The 26168-nt window shown below is 39.6% G+C and overlaps 2 protein-coding genes across 2 annotated transcripts; one reads left to right on the plus strand and one right to left on the minus strand.

Moving 5' to 3' along the window:
- Positions 1-5302, minus strand: LOC139130072 (nephrocystin-3-like). Its single transcript, XM_070695792.1, has 3 exons — positions 5063-5302; positions 2829-2952; positions 1-1844 (listed from the first exon to the last, which is right to left on the minus strand). The coding sequence occupies exons 2-3, from the start codon at positions 2932-2934 to the stop codon at positions 1393-1395; spliced, it is 558 nt and encodes a 185-aa protein (XP_070551893.1). The 5' UTR covers positions 2935-2952; positions 5063-5302; the 3' UTR covers positions 1-1392.
- LOC139129317 (uncharacterized) lies at positions 5236-26168 on the plus strand. Its single transcript, XM_070694953.1, has 11 exons — positions 5236-5444; positions 8529-8663; positions 9594-9842; positions 10508-10655; positions 10942-11159; positions 11866-11926; positions 12805-12923; positions 13507-13620; positions 16525-16769; positions 24730-26030; positions 26146-26168. Exons 1-11 carry the CDS (start codon positions 5349-5351, stop codon positions 26166-26168), a joined length of 2709 nt encoding a protein of 902 aa, XP_070551054.1. The 5' UTR covers positions 5236-5348.

Raw genomic sequence — 26168 nt, forward strand, 5'->3', positions numbered from 1 at the left:
TTTATGCCAAGAATGGATTTAATGGAAGCTAAATGATGTTCAAGAACATTGTTGGTGAATTTGAGCAGTTGAGAAACTACCCTTTTCATCATACACAGAAACATGTGTCTGAATCATTCAATTTCGACGTAAAGTTCAAGGATAGCTCACTGCACTTGCTTTTTTATCCATTAATTCACAAATGAAGGCACTGATTGTAAAGATTTCATTGCACTTATGGCAGTAAACGTTTCCAGATTGAAAAGCATTTTAAAAGCAATTGGTTTGTTTCCTTGACAACTGTTCTGCTGTCTTGGTGACATCATCATCACTGAATTTGAGGCATCATATCAGACGCAAGCATGAATCTGATGACGATGTCGTTGCTAGCGGTAAAGTAACTGACACAAATTATACATTATTTATTTTGGACTGAGATTCCAACAAGTGTCTTTGATAGACTTCTTAAATATTCCCACTGTGTCAAGTTCACCCTTCAAAAGTAGCAAATTTCTTGAAGAAATGACAGCTATCCAATCTGCATGTCAAGGTCAAAGTCCGCCTGGTACAGTGCACCCTGAGCATATAGAAACCCATCAGTTTTATGTGCAGCATTATCCAAGGCGCTTCAAAATCCTGCACACCAAATCATGGCGCGGCAACTGAAAGACTTCCGTTAAGTCAACACCCTCCAAAATTGTCCCCTCGCTCCTGTCTTTGAAATTAGTTTCATTTGGTGACCCTCTTTCGGAACAAGTTTGCACATAAAATCAAACTTTGAGAAGGATCACAGTAACAATAAGGATTGCTTTGAGCGTTAAAATTGTATACCCCTCAGATATAAATGGAAAGGGTCAGGGTTTGTGTGTGAGGGGAGGGGGGGAGGTGAGGCAATCTCTTTCAGCAGCTGTCACTGATTTGCTAACCCCCTTGACAACGCCTGAGTACTGGAATTTTCCCGTGCCATGATAGATAATTCCCCTACACCTGGAGTGTCAGATAGTTCTTGCAAGTGCCTATATGTGTTTACAGTATGTTTTGTGAAGCTGTATTTTTACAACTCTGAAAATCTTGGAATTACGTACGTACGTACAGAAATCAAATATATGCAAGATGTTTGTGACTTGGGATGCAACACAGTTGCCAAATTACAATATTAACCCGCCTCCAACCTGGTATTTCTATGAGGCACAAGCCAAATTGAACAAAATTTTGTAAAGAATCATTGTAGTGTGAGAAAAAGTATTGACAAAAAGTACATTTTACCATTAACCATACTTACATAAAAAAATCAGACGAAAACATTTTCTCAGTTAATGGCAGTCTAAAAGTTACAAATGACCAATATTTTGTATCCATAGTGTTCTGTACAAGATGTAAACAAAAATTAGCATAGGCACTTGTGTGTAGAAACTAAGAACTTGATCCAGCTGGCCCTGGAGTTGAAAGGTAAGGCGCTCTTCCGTCATTTGTTGCCACTCCCGCCTCTATCGCCTTCTTCATCTTCAGCGCCTCCTCGTGATATTTCACAGCTTTCTCAAAGTCCTTCTGCTTCTCCCACACATTCCCGAGAATCGTCAGCATGGAGGCGAGGCGCTCGTCCACGTATTCCGTGTAATCCGGGTGCAGCCTCTTCCACATGTCCAGCGATTCGATCAGGAAGAGTTGCGCCTTTCCGTAGTTTTCCAGGCGAAAGTACATTTCCCCGAGGTGGCCGAGGGTGACAGCAATATCCTCATGCTGAGTGGATTTTCCGTGGATTTCTCTCTCCAGCTTGAGTCTCTCCTCCAGCTTTGCGATGGCGTCATAATAATTTTTCTCCAGCATAAATCTTTCGCTTTCCGCTTTGACCTGTACTAATTTATCTGATGAATAAAAGATAAAAATACTACCGATGACTGCCTGTATGACTTTAAGGTAGAACGCACCTCGGGGACAGACATTCGGAACTCTCAAACTTTTACAATTCTCTTGTGATATACCACATGTGGGGGTTCATTTTAAAGCTCTTGGTGAAAGAAAACTTTTAAGCGGGTTAGTTTTCGAAATTCGAAAATTTTTATTTTTCTCCATAGAGTTAACACAGGGATGGCGGCCATTTTGAATTTCTAATATCGGTAAATCTTGGGTAATTTGTTTCTCTAGTACCAAAATTTGCGCGGTGACACCCTATTTTTATTCTTGATTTGAAAGAGAATGATTGAAAGATCCCTTGAGCAAAGTTAGAGGAAAAGTTTAAGTCTTTCACTTTCGAGGTGCATTATACTTCCTTAAATCCTATGCTTTGGGTGTTGTGTGTTGATGAAGATGTGTGAAGTGCACGATGTTGTGTCAACGCATCAAATACTCCATACTTATAGCCTGTCATGCAAGTTAAAGGGAGGAGGGCGTCGTCGGAACTGTGGCCGTGCAACTTTGTTGTTTACAATGTATTTATGCATGATGTCTAGATGCAGCTCGTCGACATACGGTATCTGTAGCATTCAAATTTTACAATATACATTGTAAACATTTTACCTTCATCAATCACCGACGTACCCAAGATACAGTTTTTACATCGGTCGTAGGGGTCTCTAGCAACCTTTGAGCAGAGTTCTGACGACACCTTCCCTTCAATTACAAAGTCTCTTTCCGGTTCTTATGTGTCAGTCCAGTTATTTGTTGGAATGCTGCCTTTTAAGAATTTAAACTTGATGAAGCGATGGAAACATATCATTTTTTATTACTAAGTTACCAGAATAACTCAATATTCCATGCATACCGTACAACCCTTGCCATTATAGCAAGACTAGTTGATTGATTGATTAATTGATTGATACCAAAAAAATAAAAATATTTAAATTTCTTACTTTCTGATATCTGTCTCTGACTGGTTGCTGCAGGAACCTGTTCGGCCGCTGCTGATCCCGCATTGTCTTCTGTCTTCTGATCAAAACAGCAGAGCATGCATGCCATTGCTGTGCGACGTCAAACCTGGCAAGAATTTAGAGGCGGAACAACAGGGAGAAGTTAGGGAAAAGTTCCAGAGTCCGAGAGCTGTACGCTTCAAAGGGGTTTAAATGGGAAATGGGGAATATGCTAGTGAAGACAAGTGGTGTGACAGACAGACAGGAAAACAGACAGGAAGACAGACAGGAAGACAGACAGAGACACAAAATGTGAGACACAGGAGTGACAGGAATATAAGAATCAGTCAGGAGAGACAGCTGTGTTCCATAGATCTGAAGATTGAAACGATAAATATTTGAAATGAATGGAATATTAAGAATGTGTATTCACCAATCTTTTCAAAAAAATCTAACTTCTCATGTGAATACAATTTTGATTTCAGACAATTGGCATTTGCAGAAAAGGCAACTGTGACATGCCAGAGAATGTTCCAACTGCAATACCAATAAAGAATACCAAAATGGTGTGAGTTGTATCAAAGCTCACTTAAAGGTATACTGTCACTGTAATATATGCTAATGTATTCATGTAATGACGTACTATGGTAGTGCGCATGTGCAGAATAAAGTATGACTCTCCTCATGCTTGAGACTAGTGAACAACGGCCTCCGTTCTCTCTATACAATACATAGTACATATACTACAAGTGGCGACGAGGATAAAACATCAGTGACCTTAGAGTACAAAGTGCATTGTTCGCGCAACGTGGTGAGTTGTTTCGAACAAAAACAAGGTTATAATACAATACATAGAACATACCACAGTCACTTGTTCCAATTTTGCAACAGTTACCATGGAAAGAGAAATCTAACCAATCACAGATTTTAAGCGGGTGGCCGCTTTTTAAAAACAGCGCCCTCACATGGGCATTTTGAATACCAAGGAACGCCCCTTTGACCGTATATGGGCATATTTAGATTACAGATGACTGTACTAGTATATTAATGCTAGGTTATACATGTGTTATACAAATATTTTCGGTATATGTAAATTGTGTATGGGAAAGCATCATATTATTGCAGTCTGGTACCATATGTACAACAGTTACACTAATATATGAACATATTGTACGATTTGCTGATAATACACTCAATATGGCGTTTCCAATTTTGCTTACCCTCACCATATGTCTGATATCATATGAACCATATTTCACACAACATTTATCCTAGATATTTCAGCTATATAAACGTAAACTAAACACAAGTTTACGAGGTTGGCGGGCAGCCAGATGGATCCGATCATGGTTTATGGACTCAGAGAATGGTAAACTCGCAAATTACAAGTTATAAAGTTTGGTGTCGAGGCATCTCGTCAACTACCTCTAGGCTCTACTGCTCGGGGAGGACAAAACCGCCGTCAATAGCCCGAACACACGACATGTGAGGGGTGTCAGTGTACGTTACTCAGATTACTTTAGGCACGGGACTCCCTCAATGGATTAGGGCTATATGGCAAGCTCATCACATATCAAGTATCTGGGCCATGTTTTGGCGAAGGGACATTTGGCAATATACGTCCTTGTTTCATAAAACACGCGGAACATTCACTTGCAGAAACAAACACAGCGGTTTGGCCATTCACTGATGCCTCAGAAACCAAGCGACTGAATCGAACAGCACACTCGAGAACACAGTAGACTTTGGACTTCGGTTGGGAATATGTGAGTCACAGCCAAGCACAGCACAGCGAGGAAATCCAGTAGACTCGCGTTTGACTAAAATACCATAATATCTAATAAATACTACATTTATATGCCATTTCAGCTAAAGTGTGATTGACACAAATTTAGATCAACATGCATTTTACACGAAACGGGCCAGTCAGATCAGTTTGAATGTGGTCACGAATTTTTAAAGGCCCTAACCAATCACCGGGGGACTTATCAATATATCGAGAGTCATGCAAACCAACACATGGATATATTTCCACGAGTACGCGAAACAATTTGTCTTATTCTATAGTTATACGTCGAAACCCATGGATGCGAAACCATGGTATGTCAGTATGTCACTCACCAGACCAGCATGAGAAGTGCAGCTATATAAACGCCACGGTACGTGCATGCAGCCCCTCCCCTTTTCTGTTTTCGACTCTAACCCACCTCAGTGTAATATATAAAACGTCAACTTACTGAAAATCCCAATGACAGACTCGATAAATGAAAAGACATCTGCCGATGGTACGGCGTATCCCTTTGTGTTTGCCAACAGACGTGAATCGCTTTGTTCTGTGTCGTCCCACTGCACTGCAAACATCACTCGCTTGTTGTAAAACTGAACCCTGCTTGACCTCGCTCGGTTCATCGCGCATGATCAATGCAATCTGTAAATATGGCGGCGTCCGTGATGTAGTGGAACACGTCCTGCGTCGATTTCCAAACATGTTTCTGTGCTGTACGATGTGAGACGACTGTTGACATGGCTGCATCTTCGGTCGTTGTTCTTGGAGGAGGCATAAGTGGTCTGGCATCTGCATACTACCTAGCGAAATCATCAGCAGCCCGTTTTCAGAAGGTGCGGACGTGGACTGTCCCACGCTTTGCTCTAGCGGTTCCCAGACACTTCGCACCAAAACCACTTCGCACCATACCATCTCGTCCCATACCATTTCGCACCAAAACCACTTCGCACCAAAACAACCTCGTACCAAAACCTCTTCGTCCCAAAAATCACGTCGCCCAAAACCATTGTGACCCGAAAAAAAAAACACGACTTAACTCCCCAATTTATCGGTAACCGTTAAAAGCTGAAAATCACCAACCACTGCCAGTGAAGTTTTAACCACCTTTCCTACCATCCCAGGACTGAAATCTTGAAATTGTACACATTTCGAGAAAATGAATCGCATCGTGCAATACCGCGCACGGCACCTGAAATGTACCATTTAGGCCTAGTAGTTTCTTTTTTCTAATAAATCGTATGGTTTCATGGAAGAATAAATGGTTCGTGGTAGCCAAGTTGCAGGTAAAAACAACGTTATGATACATCGTGACATCGATGTTTTAGGACGAGTTGAAGGAACTATACGGTAAGCGAAGTGGTTTTAGTACGAGGTGGTACTTGGGGCGAAGTGGCGTTGGACGAGGTAGTACTTGGGACGAGGTGGTTTTGGTGCGAAATGGTTTTGGGACGAAGTTGTGTGGGGCGAAGTGGTTTTGGTGCGAGAGTGTCTGGACCCGCTCTAGCCCTGCGTACAGGTCTGTGTCACAGTTAGCTGCAAAATTGTAGCGCTACGGTGAGGCGGTCGGGGATTTTTGGTTTTTGCGACTTCGCTCACCAGTAGCGCTACAAGGCCGATGAGTATCATATAAGCGCGCGGCACCCCACTCGACCAGGCGTGTTGATGTGGAATGCAACATATTTACTGCATTTGGTCATACCGATTTATCACTACTGAAGACTAAACAGTATTCTGCACTAACTTTGTCGTTTATGGGGTTTGGAATTTGTTCAAACACGACGATCGCGTTCCGTGATTACCAACTTCCGGTAATGGCGGCTCCCACAAACACCGATGCCCCACGCTCAATGTTTTCAGAACGCGATCGTCGTGTTTGAACAAATTCCAAACCCCATAAACGACAAAGTTAGTGCAGTATATTGTTTAGTCTTCAGTAGTGATAAATCGTACGACCAAATGAAGTAAATATGTTGCATTCCACGTCAACACGCCTGGTCGAGTGGGGTGCGCTTATATATACTCCCCAGGGCCATCGGCCTTGTAGCGCTACTGGTGAGCGAAGTCGCAAAACCAAAAATCACTGACCGCCTCACCGTAGCGCTACAATTTTGCAGCTATGTCACAGTGTGTGTTCCCAGCGTTATACGGCCTCTACCACAGCCCTGTAACTGAGGACTCTGTGGTCCGGATCCGGACCGCAACGAAAAAAAAAAAACGGTCTTTTTGGCCGAAATTCTACTCTATCAGGGCAAAATCCTTTCCCTGCCTACCTTTACCTCCTAACCGGGCCTACCCCAGAAAAGATGCGATCAACTTGTAAACGTACAAAACCGCTCGTTTTCTGAAACATAACGTACTCGACAAGTTGTTTACCAATGGAGATCGCCATTTTGAATCTCGCCAGTTATCTCCATAGACCGTTGCAGGGCTGTGGTGGAGGCCGTGTAACGCCGGGAACACACATACCTGTACGCAGGGGGCTAGCTTTGCTAATTCTGCTGCTGCTTGGTATCTCCATGGTGTAAGGCCTTGTGATTTCTCTTTTTACAAAGCAGTCACAGGGCTGTACGGCTGAGTTTAGGTACAGTCTGTAATTGTAATGTAAAGAGAGTAATCACAGGCCTGCACGTTATGTAGACCATGTCACAATGGAGGTAATAGACTTTCGTCTAAACCCTATTACCTCCAGGCTCCATGTGTAGTCAAGATCTCAACGTCTTTCGGCCTTCGTCTGACCATGTACGTCAAAAACGTTATTTTGTTACGTGTAGACCATAGACATAAAAAAACGTCCGTTATGGGACGAAGGCGCAGAAGCCTCAGTCTTGATGCAATACTAGCTCAGTCTGGCTGCATTGATTAAATCAGATGTAGAGTACGGCAACGTCTTTACTTACGTGGTATTCTCTTGCTGTCGCCTCTACACCGCGTAAGTAAAGACGTTGCCGTGCTCCACATCTGATTTTAATCAGATTGCACTAGCTGCAGTGCTGTAGTTAACCTTACGATAGCTAGGGGTTACATCACTGTCTGAGCTGAACCATGTTCACTGATGCGAACTTATACCCGATGCCTTTCATCAACTTACCGCCCAGTGTGACTCTAAAAAATAATCGATGTAAAGTAACAATGGTGTACAGCTATCGGACGTATCCATAGCAAGCAGATGAGAATAGTAATGGGGACTTGCTTATGCTGACTATAATACAAGTTACAACTGTTTGTGGCTAATTGGTTTTCAGATATTGAAATGCTGAGATTGCCTAGGCTACTATGAATGCATACCATCTCCATTGCATCAATGGTGTGTTATGGTTCACGTATAATAGTGACATTTACAGGTAAAGAGAGGAAAAACCTAACATACTGTACTTGACACGAAAAGAACTGTAGTACAACCAGATCTGTTTGGCTTACAAGTCACTGTAAAAAAGAATGGATAAAATAAATTAACATTGGTAATGACAAAGGGATTTCCCTACATTATAAGCTGTTTCAATAAAACAAGCTAATTTACTTTTTCTGATTCTCTCTAACTACATGTACTACCAGTTTCTCAGTAGTATCATCAAATAGCATTTTCCTTTGGTGAACATAAGCAACAGAAAATTTGTTGCAAGTACACATATGAAGTACAAGTATTAATTCCCTGCCTTTGAACTCCGTAAGTGACAAAATACTGATTCAAGTATACCCAGGACTGCAAGGTTCCTCAGGAGTCATGAATATAGTTTAATTCTATTTCAATCGTTCCTTTTGAATGTCTGCATTGCGATATTACAGCAACAATCTCAAATGTAATTTTGCACCATTCTATGAACTGAGTAAAACATATTGAATTTCTAGTGTGTGTGGTAACACATGATGCCAGTTGCACCACTGACATGACTTGTAAATCTTTTCTTATTCTATCCAAGATAATTCTTCTTGAGGCCAGCAGTCGGCTTGGTGGATGGGTCAACACAACTGTTAATGAAGATGGCGGTGTCTTTGAACATGGACCACGCAGTATGAGACCGGCTGGGGTGGTGGGAAGAAACAGCCTGGAGCTGGTAAGTGAAAGGGACATAAGCTGTAACTTGTGGCAAGTTTTTCAGTATTCTGCTTCTGTATATCAACTACCGTGTCTGACCCCAATCCGTTTGTCATGCTGAAATTTCGAGTATTCTTTTTGTCAACACAGCTTGTATGTGTGTAGTGATCATTGTTTATTGTTTACAAATGAATTCTAGTCCGGACTTGAATACAATTTTCAACAATAACAATGGAGATTATACTCATATAGGTTGTGTTGATATGCTAATACTTGGCATTAAATTACAGTGTAGGGATTCAATGCAGAAAGTGTAGGGAAACCACAGAACAAAAGTTCTGAAAAAATAGCCAAAAGATACAGCTTATGAAGATTGAATCATGCTAACTTAAGGTAGAACGCACCTCGGGGACAGAAATTCGGGCCTTCAAATTTTATCAATTTTCTTCTGACCTACCACTTGTGGGGGCTCATTTTGAAGCTCTCGGCGAAAGAAAGTTTTCATGGTCTAAGTTTTTCGAAAATCGAAAATTTTATTTTTTCTCATAGAGTTAACACAGGCATGGCGGCCATTTTGGATTTCAAATATTAAGAAATCACAATTTATTTGTCTCTCTACTAGCAAAGTTTGCATGGTGACCCCTGATTTTTATTCCTGCTTTGGTAAAAGAATGGTTGAAAGTTTCACTGAGGAAAGTTTGAGCAAAAGTTTAAGTCTTTCACTTTCGAGGTGCATATTACCTTAAGTAAGCTTTAAGCAAGAAAAGAACTTCAACCTTTTGAAATCCTGACTTTTCAACTGAATTTCCTTATTGTTTTCAATTGTGTGGAAGGACCTGTTACAGGGATTGGTGGTGAAAGAATTAAATTATCATTGTAGAGCCATTGTCTGCCAGTTAATGTCTCTGGATTACTGGTCTTTTATAACTTCTTGCATCTTTCATTTTAGATTTCTGATCTTGGCCTTGCAGACAGCGTTGTTCCTGTACTTCGTGACCACCCTGGTGCAAAGAAACGTTTCATCTATGCAAACCAACAGCTATATCAACTGCCTTCCAGTCTTAAATCACTGCTGACAAGAAAGCCACCTTTCTCAAAGCCTCTCATCTCAAACATTCTAAAAGAACCATTCATCAAGGAGAAAATCCTGGACGATGAAAGTGTTCATGATTTTATCAGGAAAAGGCTGGGCCAAGAGGTAAGCTTACACTCTCCTTCTGTTGAGTTTTTCCAGCCCAGTCCTAAAATACTGACCTAATATTATTAACCCTCATCTTGCATGGCAGTATCACTTCCCTTGATCTGCAGAGTTGGGAAAAAGTTGTGTCAAGCTAAATCGATGTATAAGCAGTTTCACCAACTTTAGTAAGATGTTTTAAAGCAGGTTTAATCAGTAAAAAGTATGTTTACAGTGTATCTGTTTTCAAGGGCCTTCGAATGTATGAGTCTGTCTTAAATGCAGCATACATGTAGGGACACAGTATGCCTTGCTGATTTTAGCCAACTTGAAATTGGCAAGATTAGGGTTAATTTTAGCTTACAGTTGGTAATATACATATACCAAAGAGAACTTATATGGAAGTCTGCAGCATCTGTATTTCTGCACTTATGTATGTTAATATGTACAGATGTATGTCAGTCCACATCAAAAACTCTAAAACCACAGCACCTACTTTCTTAGTATTTTGCGTACAGCACCCAGGAGTGGAGATGTGAATTTTTCAAATGAATGTGTCAGTGTCAAAAATATGCAAATGAGGTAAACAAAGTGAAAATCTAACAAATTGTTAAAACTCTGTAACTCAGTTCTGAATGTCAAAGGTCTATCAGCTGTGTCTTTATATATTTTTCATTTGATCACAGCTCGCTGACTACATCATTGATCCGCTGTGCATTGGTGTGTTTGCTGGTGATGCCAGGCAGTTGAGTGCCAAGTCCTGTTTTCCAGTCATCTTCAATCCTGCAAGGCAACATGGATCAATCGTCAAAGGGGAATTATTCAGCAAGAAAGGTAAAAGAATCTTTCAGCAAGAGAATAAGTCATCATTCCTGAGCGTGCATGATACATGTACATCAATCATTCGTAAACCATATGCTCATACTTACAGTCAGCTTACGGAGTGCGCCCTCTATGGCCGATGGTGTGAACTGAAGAATGCACAGAAGTACTCCATAATAATATCTGGTTATGTTTTCTCTGCAGTAAAAAGTCATTCACCATAAATTTGATTATTCTTTCGTGTAAAGTCATATTAAGTGTTCCCCAAATCATATTTTTCATAAAAACATATTCTCAGAGTCATCTATTCATAAATTATTCAGACCAGTGCCCAAAGACAGCTGTGCCTTAGTTCAGAGAGCAAGGAAAGAAAGATGGCCAATATGGACACTGAAACAGGGACTACAAGGGCTAACAGACACCTTAGCAGAAACCCTAAAAACAAAGTATGGGGTTGAAATTCACAAGTGTACGCCTTGTACATCAATAGAATTTACAGCAGACAATATGGTTAAGGTAGGTATATGAATCATTGTGAGATTTGCTCAGGTTAAGCTATTCAGTATTTGATACTCAGGGGCAAATAAAAAAATCAGATTCATAAATTTTGGCATATTACAAAATAGTGTGTGATTGTTGTGAAAGCTGTGCATACAGTTTAAGGTAGAATGCGCCTTGGCGACAGACACTTGGACTCTCAAACTCTTACAATTCTGTATCTACCACTTGTGGGAGCTCATTTTAAAGCTCTTGGTGTGAGAACAATTTTCACTGTCTTTGTTTTTCGAAAGTCTAAAAATGATGTTTTATGTTTCCCCATGGAGTTAACACAGGGTTGGCAGCCATGTTGAATTGCAAATATTGGTAAATTTGATACTGGTGTGTAGCAAGATATTGCCCTAATTTTGTCAAACCCTTGTTGCTTGCAAATATAACATACCACAATACTTTTGATTCTGTAATTTCTTGTATGTTTCGAGATGCTCCATCATCTTCTCAGTGCTGCTTTTAAACCCAGAGTGGAAATTTGCAAACAAAATACTCACCGTACATTAAAGCAGAGTAAGGGACATGACTTTCAAAGCTCACAGATCTATGTGGTCAGGAAAATGGATATTTTGCCACCTATAATTGACTTGCTTTGTGGTTAACCTCCATCATCATTAATGTGCATAACAACATCTGTCATTCCTTAAATACAAATTGTTCATTCGTGCATTAGATCAGCTCTGAAGACAAACATTTTGATGCAGATCATGTCATCAGTACCTTGCCTGCCAAAGGTAAGCCATGGTTAATTCTTTTGCACTGAAGTGTACATCCTGTCCCCCTTCTCTTTCTCTCTCTCTTTCTCTCTGTCTGTCTCTTTCCTTAACCCTTTCACCACCATGGTTTGGTCCAACCCATTGTTATCAATGGTGATTGTGACCTGTTTACAGGGAATAGGGTGAACAGATTAACATATCTCATTAGCATAAATTTGTACAGATATTGACATGTGCATTTTAAATGCAAGTAGTGCCTGCTCATCAAAAGATGCAGTGTGTAGTGCTGTTTGAAATGCCATCAAAATCGTAAGATGTTGTGTGGTATGAGTGTATCCAATGGATATAGTAATTCCAGTGGTTGTCGGTTAAACCATCAGAAACTTTATGCAAACAAGGAAAAACTTTTTGCAATGACCTTTGACTTTGCCAGTCCAAAAATCTGTCAATGCAACTTTATGAAACTGAATGATGCAAGGATGGCCAAAATGATGACATTGACTGCTTGTCTGACACGGATACCGACCTGGGAAACACAAATTAAATATGTACACCATGTATGCATGTTTATTTCTGTCATAATTCATTGGGTAGTTTGGGACTAGCTTTGACCAAATGACCTCTGAACTTGTGACCTCATGTGAAGGACTGTCTTTCTGAACAACATCGATTTGATATAAATACAGTAATGCAATTGATATGTCTCTCAATTCTCAGAAATTTAATTTGTGAGAATAGAAATGTAGTGTAGTTAGCTGTTTTGAGTGTAGTTGTCCATCAAGGTACATGCATTTTGAGGCAAACTACAAATGTACCTAAGTCTCTAGGGAAAATTGAGAAAGAAACAATTGAATTCAGTGATAGTAATGATCACCATACTTGTACTATTGTTTCAGTGTTAGCTGCTGTTTTACCAGACGAACACAGTTCCCTAGCAGAGATTCTAAATAAAATAGACAGCGTGACGGTGGCTGTCATAAATTTGGAGTTTGAAGGTGCTGTTCTACCAGAAGAGGTAAAGAATTCTTGATTATATCTATCAGTTAATATTACACATGTGTTCTTTAGTTTGATACTTTGTCGCTATTTTTTAGCAGTAACACTGAAATCTTTCTGCCAAGTGTACCCATTTAGCATTTCAAAATGCCCATAATAGCAAGATGTCCATATTAGAGAGGTAAAAACCATTGAAATTTTACCTCTTTGCTTGGGAAAAAAAATCAACCAGTGTAATAGTGTGATATCATAAATAGAGACATGTCCAAGAGTAGACAAAATCCCTCCATTATGAAACAAAACACATCTCCTGTACTTACCTTATATTTTGTAATTTGATAGGGTCTTTATAACAACAATAGACTGATAGAAAATTTTTTGTCACCTCTGTAAATGTCAATTCTGACAATGTTAAAGTGAAAGGGAAACATAACCATTATCATTAAGTCATTCACCAGTGTATCCAAACAATTTGCATAAGATTGACTTTGGCCTGTGATTAAAAACAATGCAGAACTCCAGCATTGTTGTCATTGACATGTAAACATGAGATAAAATGTCGAAAACTTTGTGATCACAGTTTCTTTTCTCTTTGTGGACAGGGTTTTGGATACCTAGTACCGTCCTGGGAAAGGTCAAAGTTGCTGGGTGTTGTATATGATTCCTGTACATTTCCACAGCATGACAGACCAGGACCTGGGACTACCAGAATCACTGTGAGTATTATCCCATTGATAGAGCACACATGAAGATTGCAATCTATGGAAGCACCAGGTGCTAGCATAGTTTTGCAAAGGATTTTACATCATGGCGACTAAGAGTCACTATGATATCAAATGAATTACATTAAGGTTCTAAGACAAGAAATGTGACCTTTTTAATCTAACAATTCTCTAACGGTTAATAAACTCAGAACCCCTGTAAAGTATACATTTTCTGAAAGCCTACATATATGGGAACATTTTGGTAACCACAGTGTCACCATTGTTATCATAGCTATCACGTGACAAGATAATTTGCATAACCTTCAGGGCTCGACATAAGCGATAGCCCACTAGCCCGAGGCTTGTAAATTTTCAAGAGGACTAGTAAAAATGTCTTCGGAGGTAGTCCTGCGGACTAGTGCAATTTTCAAGTTCCGTAGTTGTCCAGGAAAGTTTATCGCTACAAAACTAATGGGACGCCGGGCCACTCATACGAAAAGAATGAACCAAGCCTCGATCATTTTATATAAAAATAAACTAACTTTTACCCAAACAAATTGGACAGTGAAACAGTGAAGCAAACTTTATTGATCACCAACTTAAAATGAAACAGTTTACCTGCTACGGAGAATCAAATTGTACTGTACATGCCAGTAACATGGCCCCGGGAAACATGGCTCAACGCTGAGCATCAAACGGTCTGCACGTCGTGTATTTTGGTTTGCTTGAAGCTCATCACTTTGCCTAAAAACATGAGCAACCCCAAAATTTCGTTCAAACACTGTATCCTTGCCTTTCAAAGAAGATTTTTCTCAAGATTTCTTCAGGGGCATTCCCAAACAACACCTCCGACAGTTCATAGCCAGCTTGACCCTGCTTTATAGTGCCTGCACATGCTGACCTCCATATATAGTCAAGACCCCCTAGCTTGATTGAAGCTGATCTTGAAAGAGCCATCTAGCTTGCCAAAACAGTGCTATAGCAAGTTGCTACTGCTTGTACAGGTGAGGGAATTCCTCACAGATAATAACTTGGTGCTAGCAACTTATTGTTTTGCCATTTTAGTGGAAAAGTGTAAATTATTGGGGCAATAATAGTGAAGTGAACCTTAAAACAGTAGTGAAAAAACAACGTATGAAATGGGTGTATCAGACTGTTGTATCCAATCACTTCTGGGAGTCATTGGTTATTTTTGTGCTAATCACATTTTGTTACCAGTAACTGGCAAAAACTCATAAAAGACACAAGCACATGAAATGGTAAAATGCAACATTTTTACTATTAAAAACAAAATTTTTCACAAACCATTATTACAAATGAGAGGTCCTCCCCACAAGCTGGTCAATTTTAAAATGTGATATATGTCAAAACTATGAAGGCACTCCACAAGAACATTTGTAAATGGCTGTACGAATTTCAGTTCAGGAGAAACAAATCTGTCCTCACCATGAACAAACATGTTCTTTGCAAATTAGTGGTGCACTACCTGAGCTATGAAGAATTTCCCAACAAATTCATTCCTTTGTCTGATTTTATTCTTGATAGCAATAGGCTATTTTCATGACCTCTCCTCCTACATAGGACATTTCATTCAGGTTGTTTTTGTGGTTTTTATATGATTCAAAGTTTAACATTTTGCAGTAAGCAAATGTGCTAGTCTCGCATGAAAGTTAGTTATTGGGTTTAAAAACCTTTGCGACAAAAAATTGAGAATGGTCATATAACCGTACACCTCTTTACACATGAGAGCAACATTTGGCTTTGCTTGAGCAGGACTAGTAGATTTCATTTAGGACTACTAAAAATGAACTGCTACTAGTCCTTCGGGCTAGTGGATGATTTGACCTTACGTCGAGCCCTGACCTTTCAAAAGTCGGTTTCCCTATGTTTTGTCTCAATACTTCAAAATATCTGACTCAAACTTTCTGGAATGCAAGCTGTCACAATGCTCTTTCAAAGTGTGTCTCAGATTTTTTATATCTTGTTTAGTTTTTTTGGAGCACAATTTTAAAGAAATCAACTATGGTAAAATTCACTGCTCTGGAAGTTTTTCTGGCATAAAAACTGTTTAAGAAGGTTTAAAAAATTCTGAGACACACTTTTGAAGACCTGTAGGATAGCTTGCACTCACATGAATTTCAGCCACATATCTCAAAGCATTGAAACAAAACATAGGGAAAACCGATTTTTGAAAGGTTATGCAAATTACCTGTCACGTGATAGTTATGTAAACAATGGTGACACTATGGTAACCAAAATGTTCCCCTATATCTAGGCTTTCCGAAAATATACAATTTACGGGGGTTCTGAGCTTATTAAACACTAGAGAATTGTTAGTTTAAAAATGGTCAATTTCTTGTCTTGGAACCTTAAATCATGTGGCTTTCCTACTCTGATACTTCTTGTCAAAGTGTTCAGGTTATTAAGTGTGACAAATTGTCAGACCAGTATGAGTGAGGTGCTGGCACTACGCTAGCACTTCAAGTCAGTTAGGTGTTCAAAACCTGATGCCAGCCCACTGCTCAATAGTCAGGGAGGTGGAAATTGCCTGTTGTGAGCATACATTGACTATTCAATGAACTAGATGCTTCAGCCGCAATCCCTCTACCCACTGAGAATGTGCTTGAGTGTACTATATTTTGAAGCAAGCAACGTGTAATTCTCTACCGATATTCTTTAACAGTACTTCTAGTGTACATTTAAGATAAGATTTTGTAAAAAAACAGCATATGGTTAAAGATACCAACAGAATCGAGGCAAAGCTGCCTTTGATAATGTCACAAGTATGCATTGTCTGGGAAAGGTGTCATGAACAGCGCCCTCTTGAGTCAACAAATTAAAATTCTGACAAGTGTCAGAATTCGTGCTACATTTCTAACTCACATGCTCCTTGTACATGTAATCATTTTCTTGTAGTGCATGATGGGAGGTCACTGGTTCAATGACCTTTTTGGAGAAGCTGATGGAGTGAGTCCAGAGTTTCTGCTGAACACTGCCCTGGAAACACTGAAAGATCACATCGGCATTACAGCCACACCTTTGAAGTCTTTGGTCACAATCCAAAAGGACTGCATCACACAGTACAGAGTGGGCCATTCCCAGGTTGTTGGTAAGCAGAAGTGTTATGGTGTCCCCTACCCATCCCCCAACCCCCCTGCCAAGTGTTTTGACATATACATAATGCATGCACACTGCTTAGCTCACATTACTTCTTAATGTTTTATTCCAACATACAAACGAAGAGAAATATAATTGCTAGCAACGATATTTTTCTTGCACCTGTGCTTTTCTAAAATTGGACAAATTCGAGCAAGCATTCAAAGAATAGCAAAGTGATTGTCTACAATTTACCATAAATTAGTAACTTCATCTAAAGATATATTTTTCACCCATAGTTCCTCTTTATTTGACAGATAAAGATGATCAAAATGTAGTTGAAGTTGTATTGTGTGCTCCTTTTCAAAAAGTGACAACTTACAAGTCACAGCTAACAACATGCGCAATGGCAGAAATCCATATCTGTTGCATGCTTACCTCACATGTGGTAAACAGATCTTGGCCATGACGAGTTAAATCTGCAAGAAATCCTGATGACTGCACTTTCGCCATTAGGTATTACAAAGAGATGATCAAAGTCCATGCTAAACTCCTTCACTTCATGTACATGCATTCTCAACATCGAATAACTAGTTGTCTATATCTATGTTCCCTACCCTGTAGATGAAATAGACGATTACCTAACAGCGGAGCGGTTGCCACTGATGATCACAGGAGCATCTTACAGGGGTGTGAGTGTCAATGACTGTGTATTCAACTCTAAGAAGACAGTAGAAAAGCTACTCTGTAGGTGATCAGTGAAATCTTGATAGAGTTACAGCAAAAACGGAGTCAGCGTGGAGTCAGCGTGGACTCTGTTGTGCGTCACAACAAAAAAACACAGCCACTGATGTTTTTTATTGACAAAACACACAGACAATGTAGCAAATGCCACAAAATATTTTTTATTAGAAAGCGTGCCGGCGTTACCGGGACTTACTGTTTTTTGAACATGTTGATTTCATCATGGATGTATAGACAAATATATCTATGTCTTGAACAACAAAAAAACTGAAAAAGTTAACTTTCAATATTATCAATAATTTTGTCCAACTCAGAAACTGAAGCGAGGGTTTTCCATCTTTGGGAAAACAACTGACACTAAACACGGATAGTGTCTGTGAAAACATAATAGGATAGTGGCTAGTATGTGGGGGGAAGGAGTCCGTAACACAGTCGACGACGGTGTGCTCTCTATCGTTGGAATTTCATCTGGATGTTTATAATAGACATAGGGTGATGAAGGGGGCATCGAATGATATGGATAAAGTGTATAATACTAGGAACATTCTATATTGAGCTGCTTGCCGCAGTGTTTATTGGTTGATGCTCTCCCAGTCTGAAGCTACCGCCTTGATTGACTAAGGAAGTTTGTGTAGATGCAGACGCAGGAAACATTATACCATGCCGTTCAAGCTCTTTCTGTACAGAATTTACCTTATTTTTGGTTTTATTCTCAACTCATCATGAGGAACTTTTTATAACAATAAGAAGAATCTTTTGTTTGATTCGCCCATTGATTGAATAGGCGGTGTGCGCTTTGATGACGTTTAGTTTGGGTGTTCTGTCTGACAAAACGTCTGTAGCTGCATTTACTTTGTTGCTCGGCACAACAGAGAGTCCACGCTGACTCCTTTTTCACTGTAATATACCGACTGCTTATTCATTTTATAAACATCCGTGAAATTTGAAAGTGTCGTAATCCTGGTGTAAATCCCAGCGTGTGGCCCAAATCAACCAGGGCGGTGAATTTCATAGGGTATAGAGTTACACTGTATCAGTGTAATCAGCCAGTTGTTTTTCTTTCCTCTCCCAACTTTAGGTACAACTTTGTAATCAGTGACTAAATAGGTACTCCTTGGGATAAATGATAGTGAAAGAGTTTGTACAGAACATTGGAGCAATCGTAACAATGATACTCAGGACATGCAGCCCCTTTAATTATGTGTTCTTTGTCATGTATTTCTCTGTGTTGTATGTGTCATTTAGAAGACAAAGCAAGAAGTTCATTAAGTCACAGTGGATAGAGGGACTGTGATTAAGTCCATATCGACTTTCATGAAATTTCATGGTAACAGCTCAGGTATCAGATTCTCACAACAACTGTCATAGGTAGGGTCTGTCACTGTGATTTCGCAAATGTCATAATTTCAATGTAAAGAATACTGATGATCAATACGCAAAAGTAATTGTGTGTGAAGAGAAAATTGGGAAACTTTCAACAGACCACATTTCACATATAAGGTGAATTATACAACAATTTTTTTTTAGTTGGCTTTAGAAGTAGAAAGAACACACCAGTATTGAGTTTTGTTACACAACAAAGTTAAAGGGGAAGTTCACTAAGGCTGATTTTTACATCTGTGCCTTTTTTTTGCTCACTTAGTCTAGAAAAGCCATTTTTCACCACTTTATTGATTGAGCTAGTAAATCTGCAGGTGAAATATTTCAAATCAAGAATGAAATTCTTAAAATAATATATTGTATATATTATACTGTCAGTGGATGTACATTTAATATGTGCAATAAAATATGTTCACACAAAAGGACGTGTCGTTTGAAATAATTGACGAGTTTTGTGTCTACCATTTTGAAATTCTCACAAACTGCCTTCGTAATTCATTTTCAGAATTTTCAAAATGGTGCATGGTCACCTCATAATGAGCTAATGTACAGTATGACCATCCCCCAAAGACAAGTTTGCATAAAATGTGACCCTCTTTCAAGTTCAATTGTTTAAAATATGAGTCTGCTTTATAATTCATAATAACTGTAAGTTGCCGAAGTCGTAATGGTATATATTTGAGATGAAAAATCCGCTAAATGGTGTATGAAGTGATAACTGAAATATAAGCAGTAAGTAGGTGGTCTTCTCGAAACCTCTTGCCGTAATCCAGGACAGCGAAAGACAAACGTTTAAGATCGGTATTGTGGCACGCCAGTATGCAAGGGCAGGGTGAATCATCGTACAGTCAATGCTTAGGTGGTGAATATATATATCAACACGAATCCCTATGTGAAGAACAAAGATGAATATTTGAACAGTCCATGCGAAGTCTATAAATAACAGTGAGATCAATCAAAGTCTCATGTGAAAACAAATTGTCATGAAAACCATGGGGAAGAAAAAATTTGCCTCCCACACAGTTCCCTATTTATTATCAGTAAATGAGGCGACTTGTCGCGATGTCGTGTGATGGCCGGCCATTTCATCAATGCAACTGTCCACTGCAAAAAAACACCTGTTGCATGCTATATCGTTGCCAATTGTTAGGCCATGTGTCAGTTTCATCAAAAGTCAGAGAGTCTGCTTTGATTTTCAATGTAGTAATTATTTTGCATATTTTTATCGTTGTCAGTGATGGGAGCAAATACACTATATAGTGTGTGATATGTGTGTAGACATTGTGAACATTGAATACAACAGCCTCCACTGCACTGGCAGCCCGTGCACGTACAGAACGCGCTGGAAGTGTGCCAAAAGCTCGGCTACGACACTGTTGCAAAGCTTTTGTCGGTTGCCAGCCTGATAGTCTAATTTGTCGACGTCTGTTTGGCCTTTTTAGTTTAAATGCAAAGGGCTCCAGCAGAGACGATGACGTCACCGTCCCTCTGAAATTCATTCAGTTCAGGGCAGAGCTAATGAATATTAATGAACAGCATTCAAGTCACATTGGACACCGTCCCTCAGCATGAGAGGGCAATTTTGACTGATCACGGTCCCTTTTTTGTGGAGACTGATTAACTTTGAAAGTGACGCAAGCGACTAGAGGGAAAGATGGGAAAGCAAAAGGCCCAACAGACGTCTCGATCCTAGACTGCCAGTCTAAGGGCACGCCATTATTTCTCTTTCATTCCCAAGTTTCGCTTTATTATTGAGCCGTGACTGACCAACAAAACTAGTTTTTCTGGATACCATTATCGGCATTTGTCAGCCATGGAAGCATATTTGTGCAAGTTTGAGTAACAAAGAGAAATTTTGTGAACATTGTCACACCGCAAAAGTTTTTCTCATATAGTGTCGTCTACAATAATAATACGTACACCACTCAACATGTAATTTGCATGTATGCGCCTCGAAATCGAAAGACTTGCAAACTTTTGGTCTCACTTTCTTCAAGTCATTCTCTTTCAAATAAAGTATAAAAATTTGGGGTAAAATATTGGTACTATGGTAACAAATTTCAATAAATTTACCAGCATTTGTCATCCTTATGTTAACTCCAGTGAGTAAAATGGCATTTTCGAATCTTACAAAAATAAGACGATGCCAGGTTTGTTTACTATAAGAGTTTCAAAAATGAGCCCACACAATAATGTGCATTCTTATACGGTTGAGTAGTTTTGGTGCACATAGACTTGAACCGAAGGAATGTTGTCTCTGGGTTACCAGATAGTGTTGCTGTTGTTTTTGTGTTGTTTCATTTTGTTTTGAACATAATTCAAATTCACAGGTCATCAGTTTTGCAAGATATATGATATAAAGAAACCGGAAATTAAGTACACTCGATCATGCTCTATATTTAAGCTCAAGTTCAAGTATTTCATTGCTCTTGTCAGTGTCTTGTACTGATTCTGAAGAGAATCCCGACTCGTCTTGTAATCAAACATCGAATGACCGTACTATAGGTACCGGTAATCAATTCCTAAGCTGCAGCTGTCACGTGACCACCCACTTAACCCGAACTGGTGACGGATGTCGCCCAACTAAACGTAATATCCGTCCGACATCATAGTTGCTCACCGGCGCACACAGACACCACGAATTTCAAGAACGAAGAATTTGCTGAGTGCTCTCAAACACGCAATCTCCCGCGGGCCTACGACGATCTTGAACTATATCCTGAGCAGTGCCAGTGAGTATTCTTTCTTCTTTTCGACAAGCATTTTAGCCTCTTCTCATTTCGACGTTTTATATCGTCGCCAAGGCTCGTATCTAAGCGCCAAAACGCCGCTGGTTGTTTTGTTGTTTGTTGCATTTAAAGAGCTAAGAGTTAGTGACGTCTTGTTTTGTTCATTCAATATGCGCAAATTTGAATAATCTTTAAACATATCTGGACTGAGAATTTGGGATTAGGTACATCCTGTATTGTAGGGAACGGTAATATTCATCAACAACTTCCCTATGAGATTTAAGGTATGACATAGAAATGAAAACTTGCCTACACGTACTTCCTCAACGGCAATGATTCGCTAACCAAGGATATGGAGCTAGCTCCACGCCAAGAACAACAATCCGGGATTAAGCACAAACACGAGTAACCAATAAAGCATATCACCCGAATTTTACCGACATTGGAAACTGAATGTAGCCGCTGTTTTCTATTGTATCTCGAGGGGAAATATTTAACTTCGATGGAAGCAAAACAGATCTGCCCCTGCGAGTCGCAGGTCAGCCCCAGCAAACATGAAATCCTGAAAGCCTGAATGATTGTCCCGAGGGCGTTTTATGTCACCCATCTCGCCGTTTCCCTAATGTCCGATACTAGTATACCGTCGTCTTTCACTTTGGTGCCACATTGCCATTCCTAAACAGTGAGGCACTGTGAATGATGTGTTGTTGCTTACCAAAGCATTAACACCGTTACCCTGTCGATCTATAGCCGATCAGATTAAAATGCCACTATTCTAGTAGAGGTATGGGGAAGTGAAAGAATTCTAGCGTGCCATTGTATGACTATAGTACGATGTTCACGTGAGTAATAAATCACACTGCTTTGTTGATAATGTCACAGGTGAAAAGTTAAACACCACGAACAAACGCACATGCAAATGGAAAATACTTTGTCAATGAGTTTATCAAGGTGCAAATTCGAACATATTTTCTTATTTTGACCAAACATGAGGTGTTGTTGTAATCTATGAGAAATTGCGGCCAACATCATAAGCCATAAATCAAAGGACACACTGGTATCTTTCGCTTTGTATTTTTTTGACACAATGCCAAAACTACAGGCATTACGTGATAGCCTCAGTGTCGACCCGTATTTTTTCAGTTTCTGTGCTTTAGAGATTGGCGATGTAGAAAATAAAATGAAGTATTTCAGTCACAGGATGTTGTGCTTTTACTGAACAATCCCTTTGGGCATGCCAACATTCAAATACCCAGAATTAAATACAACAAATAAACATTAACAGTGAACTGTCCTTTGGAAACAGACTAACTCCCCGGAACCAATCAAACAAACAGACACAATCCAAAGTGGGTATTTTGCGGGCTGCGGGGTACACAGCTTTTACAAATTATGGGCAATATTGTAGAATGTAGAATGTCCGTTACGAGGAGAAAAAATGCAAATCTCTTATCCACCTAAACGAGTAAACACTTCACCATTTTACTTATAATCAGAACACAAGCGGCGACCTCTTAAAATCTTTTGTTTTTATTTATTTATTTATTTATTCATTCTGACATCCAACAGGCATAGCCCAATAACTGGATGCAAACAGAGAAAAATTAAAACATGAAAAAGACAAATTACAACATGCAGAAACTAATTTAAAACAAGGCACTAAACAAGTAACACAGAGACTGACAAACATCAAAAACTCTCGGTAGTAAAATGACTATCAGCAAGAGATAATAAAACAGATGACACTAGTGTTTTAAAAGCACTAAGACTGGTAACAAATCAATATCAAAACGATAGACACTATTTAAAAGGACATTGCCCGAGACGAAAAACAATATTTAGACAGGTTAACGCGGTGATTTGGAATCTCGCATGGAAAATTAGATTGGAAGATTATAACATACGAACGATTTTACTCGAGTGGTGTATCGGCTTCATGGCAGAGCTATAAAATAAGAGAGCCGTCATTATTTACGGCCTGGGAAGTCGGAGGAATGTGAAAGAGGGGGGGGGGTCACTCAAAATATTGAAAATTTCAAGGGGGTTGCTCAAAATGTGGACAGGAAGAAGGGGGCTACTCAATTTTTTGTGCAAAATAAATTAAAACACCTCTCGGATTGCACCATTGCACACATCAATTTCTCAAAATTGTCCATGCGAGAGGGGTACACCCCTCTTGTGCTCTACCCTTTAGGTATTCTAACAGTTTTACTAGTAAAAACAAATTGAAAACACTTCTCAGATTGCACCAGACTGCAGCATTCCACACATCAATTTCTCAAAATTTTCACAGGATCTTGGATAAAACTGAACAGTTGTGAATTCATGCTTTATTATCACAGAAACATATATTTTGATTGACTTCAGTTCAATAACCATTTTGACATGTAACCACACCGTATTCAGGCCGGCTTTTCATTTTAGAAGCTGGCAGCTGGAGAAATGACACAAGAAGGTCACAGATTTTCCATTCCTGCATATTCTTTGGTCTCCAACTTATCTGACAAACTGAGAAATGTTTTTCACAAAATGTATTGTCATTGTTTGGTTGATGAATATTGTGACTTTGTAAAGATGATAAATTAACCAAGAGAAAATTCACTGCTGATGTGCAGCGTGTCGTAAGCTGTTATCAAATTGGTTGGCTGAATCGTACCGTGACAGTTGAACAATACAAATAGATACCCTAAGTTGCTCTGAATATTGACAATCTACCAATCAGATATAACTTTTCGAGCACACCGCATATCAACAGAAAATTTATTGCGACCTGCAGCCCGCAAAATGCCGCATCCGGAGAAAATCCTAGACTGCACGTCTTCGTGACAATTTTGAATAAAGCCATGAACAGAAACAAAATGATTTGTGGAGGTAACCAAAGACCTAGCTTTCTCCCAGTCTATGAGGTAACCACAGGGGACCCAGAAATCTGGTTGTTGTTGTTTGTATTGCTGTTTAAGTTTACTGGAAGTGTTGTTGTTGTTGTTGTTGTTGTTGTTTACCAATAAAGTTAAACGAACATAACTATTGTGTTGTTGTTGTTTCAAACGTAATGTAGATCATGTCATAAGAAACACTACAAAGACGCAGTTATTATCGGACTCAATGAATGGTTAATTAATTTATTAATTAATCAAATTAATTAATTTATTAATATACTTATTTATTTCAGTCGTGAACGACGGTTGCGTTTCCTTGGCAAACATACGATGGAAGATTACAGTACAGATTTGACCGATAAGGCGTTATTCTTATTTGCCTCTTGGAGAACTGAAGGGTTCAACCCCCTGATGTTAAATGAAGAAATTATCAACGATTTCAATGCCACATACACCTCACTAGCAAACCAAAAGCCCAGTTATTTCTCTACAACTCTTGCTTACGAGGTTGACAGAGAAGTAAGGCGGCGTGCAAAAGATGCAGGGGTAGCCCTGCTAACCGCAAGCAAAAGAGATAAATCAACAGCGATAAATGACCCTCCTATCTCACAACGGCAGTTGAATCACATGCTTTTTAATCACGAAATCTACTATCCCACCCTGGGCGAATTGAAAAATGTAAAGTACGTGGTTGGCCTACAGGCTCTGACATCTGTCGCAGCCGCAGTTATTCAGAAAAAGCTATTCCAAAATGCGGAGTTAATTCTTCTCGGTAGCAATGCTGCAGGAGCGTTGTTCGTCTTTGATTCATGGGACATTTTCAAATGTGGTCTGCCGTACTTCCATAGAGTTCTCTTGAAAGAATTACACATAAAAAAATGCGAGGCTTTGAGACTGTATGCGACAACCCTCGATACAAGACTCCAAGAAGGGCAACGAAAAGACGGAGATGAAGCAGGCGTAACTTTGATTACGGCGCGGAGAAGTGAGTACACTGACCAAGAAGACGACCCGGCCCAGTTAATGTGGCTGATCAACCACAAAAGTTACTACGAGCATCTTGAAAACATACAGAATATCAAATACGTGGTGGGTTACGCTCCAAGAACCGGCCATGCTGCAGCCAGCATTCGTAAGCATCTGTTTCCCGAAGCAAACTTGATTCAAATCAACCACTGTCATCCTGATTTCTGCCAGTTGACACCAACAGAACGAAGCCAGATGGAGGGGAAAATGTTGAGAATGGCCAGTGAAGCCGATGTAGTTGTGTCTATCGGCCCGCGCATGTATGATTACTTTGAGAATGCATACAGAGCGCTAGCTATCACAGACAAAAGCATATCCCATTTTTTAATCATGCCGAAGATGGGAAAAACATTCAGCAAAGAAGTCAAATTTCCCAGTGTCATAAATCAAGGCGTTGTATTGTCATATGGCGATGTTCACACCGAAGACGCAATGCTGCGATACAACACGATAGCGGCTGCTATTGGCAAAGCTACAGAAACTCTGAAATCTTCGGGAAAGCAGCCACCAAAGTGGAATATATTAGGTGTTCCTCCACAAATTTCAGAGCGCTTTCAAGCACATATTCGTGAGAAAACAAATAGTGACTATATAGATTATACAATCAACCCAAGTTGTATCACCGACGAGCTTGTTACAAAACTCCACCAGTGTCACCTCTGCGTTATCCCACAAAATCCCAGGGAGTACGGACTTGTTGGTTTAG

This window comes from Ptychodera flava, chromosome 3 (assembly GCF_041260155.1).
Source record: "Ptychodera flava strain L36383 chromosome 3, AS_Pfla_20210202, whole genome shotgun sequence".
NCBI lineage: Eukaryota > Metazoa > Hemichordata > Enteropneusta > Ptychoderidae > Ptychodera > Ptychodera flava.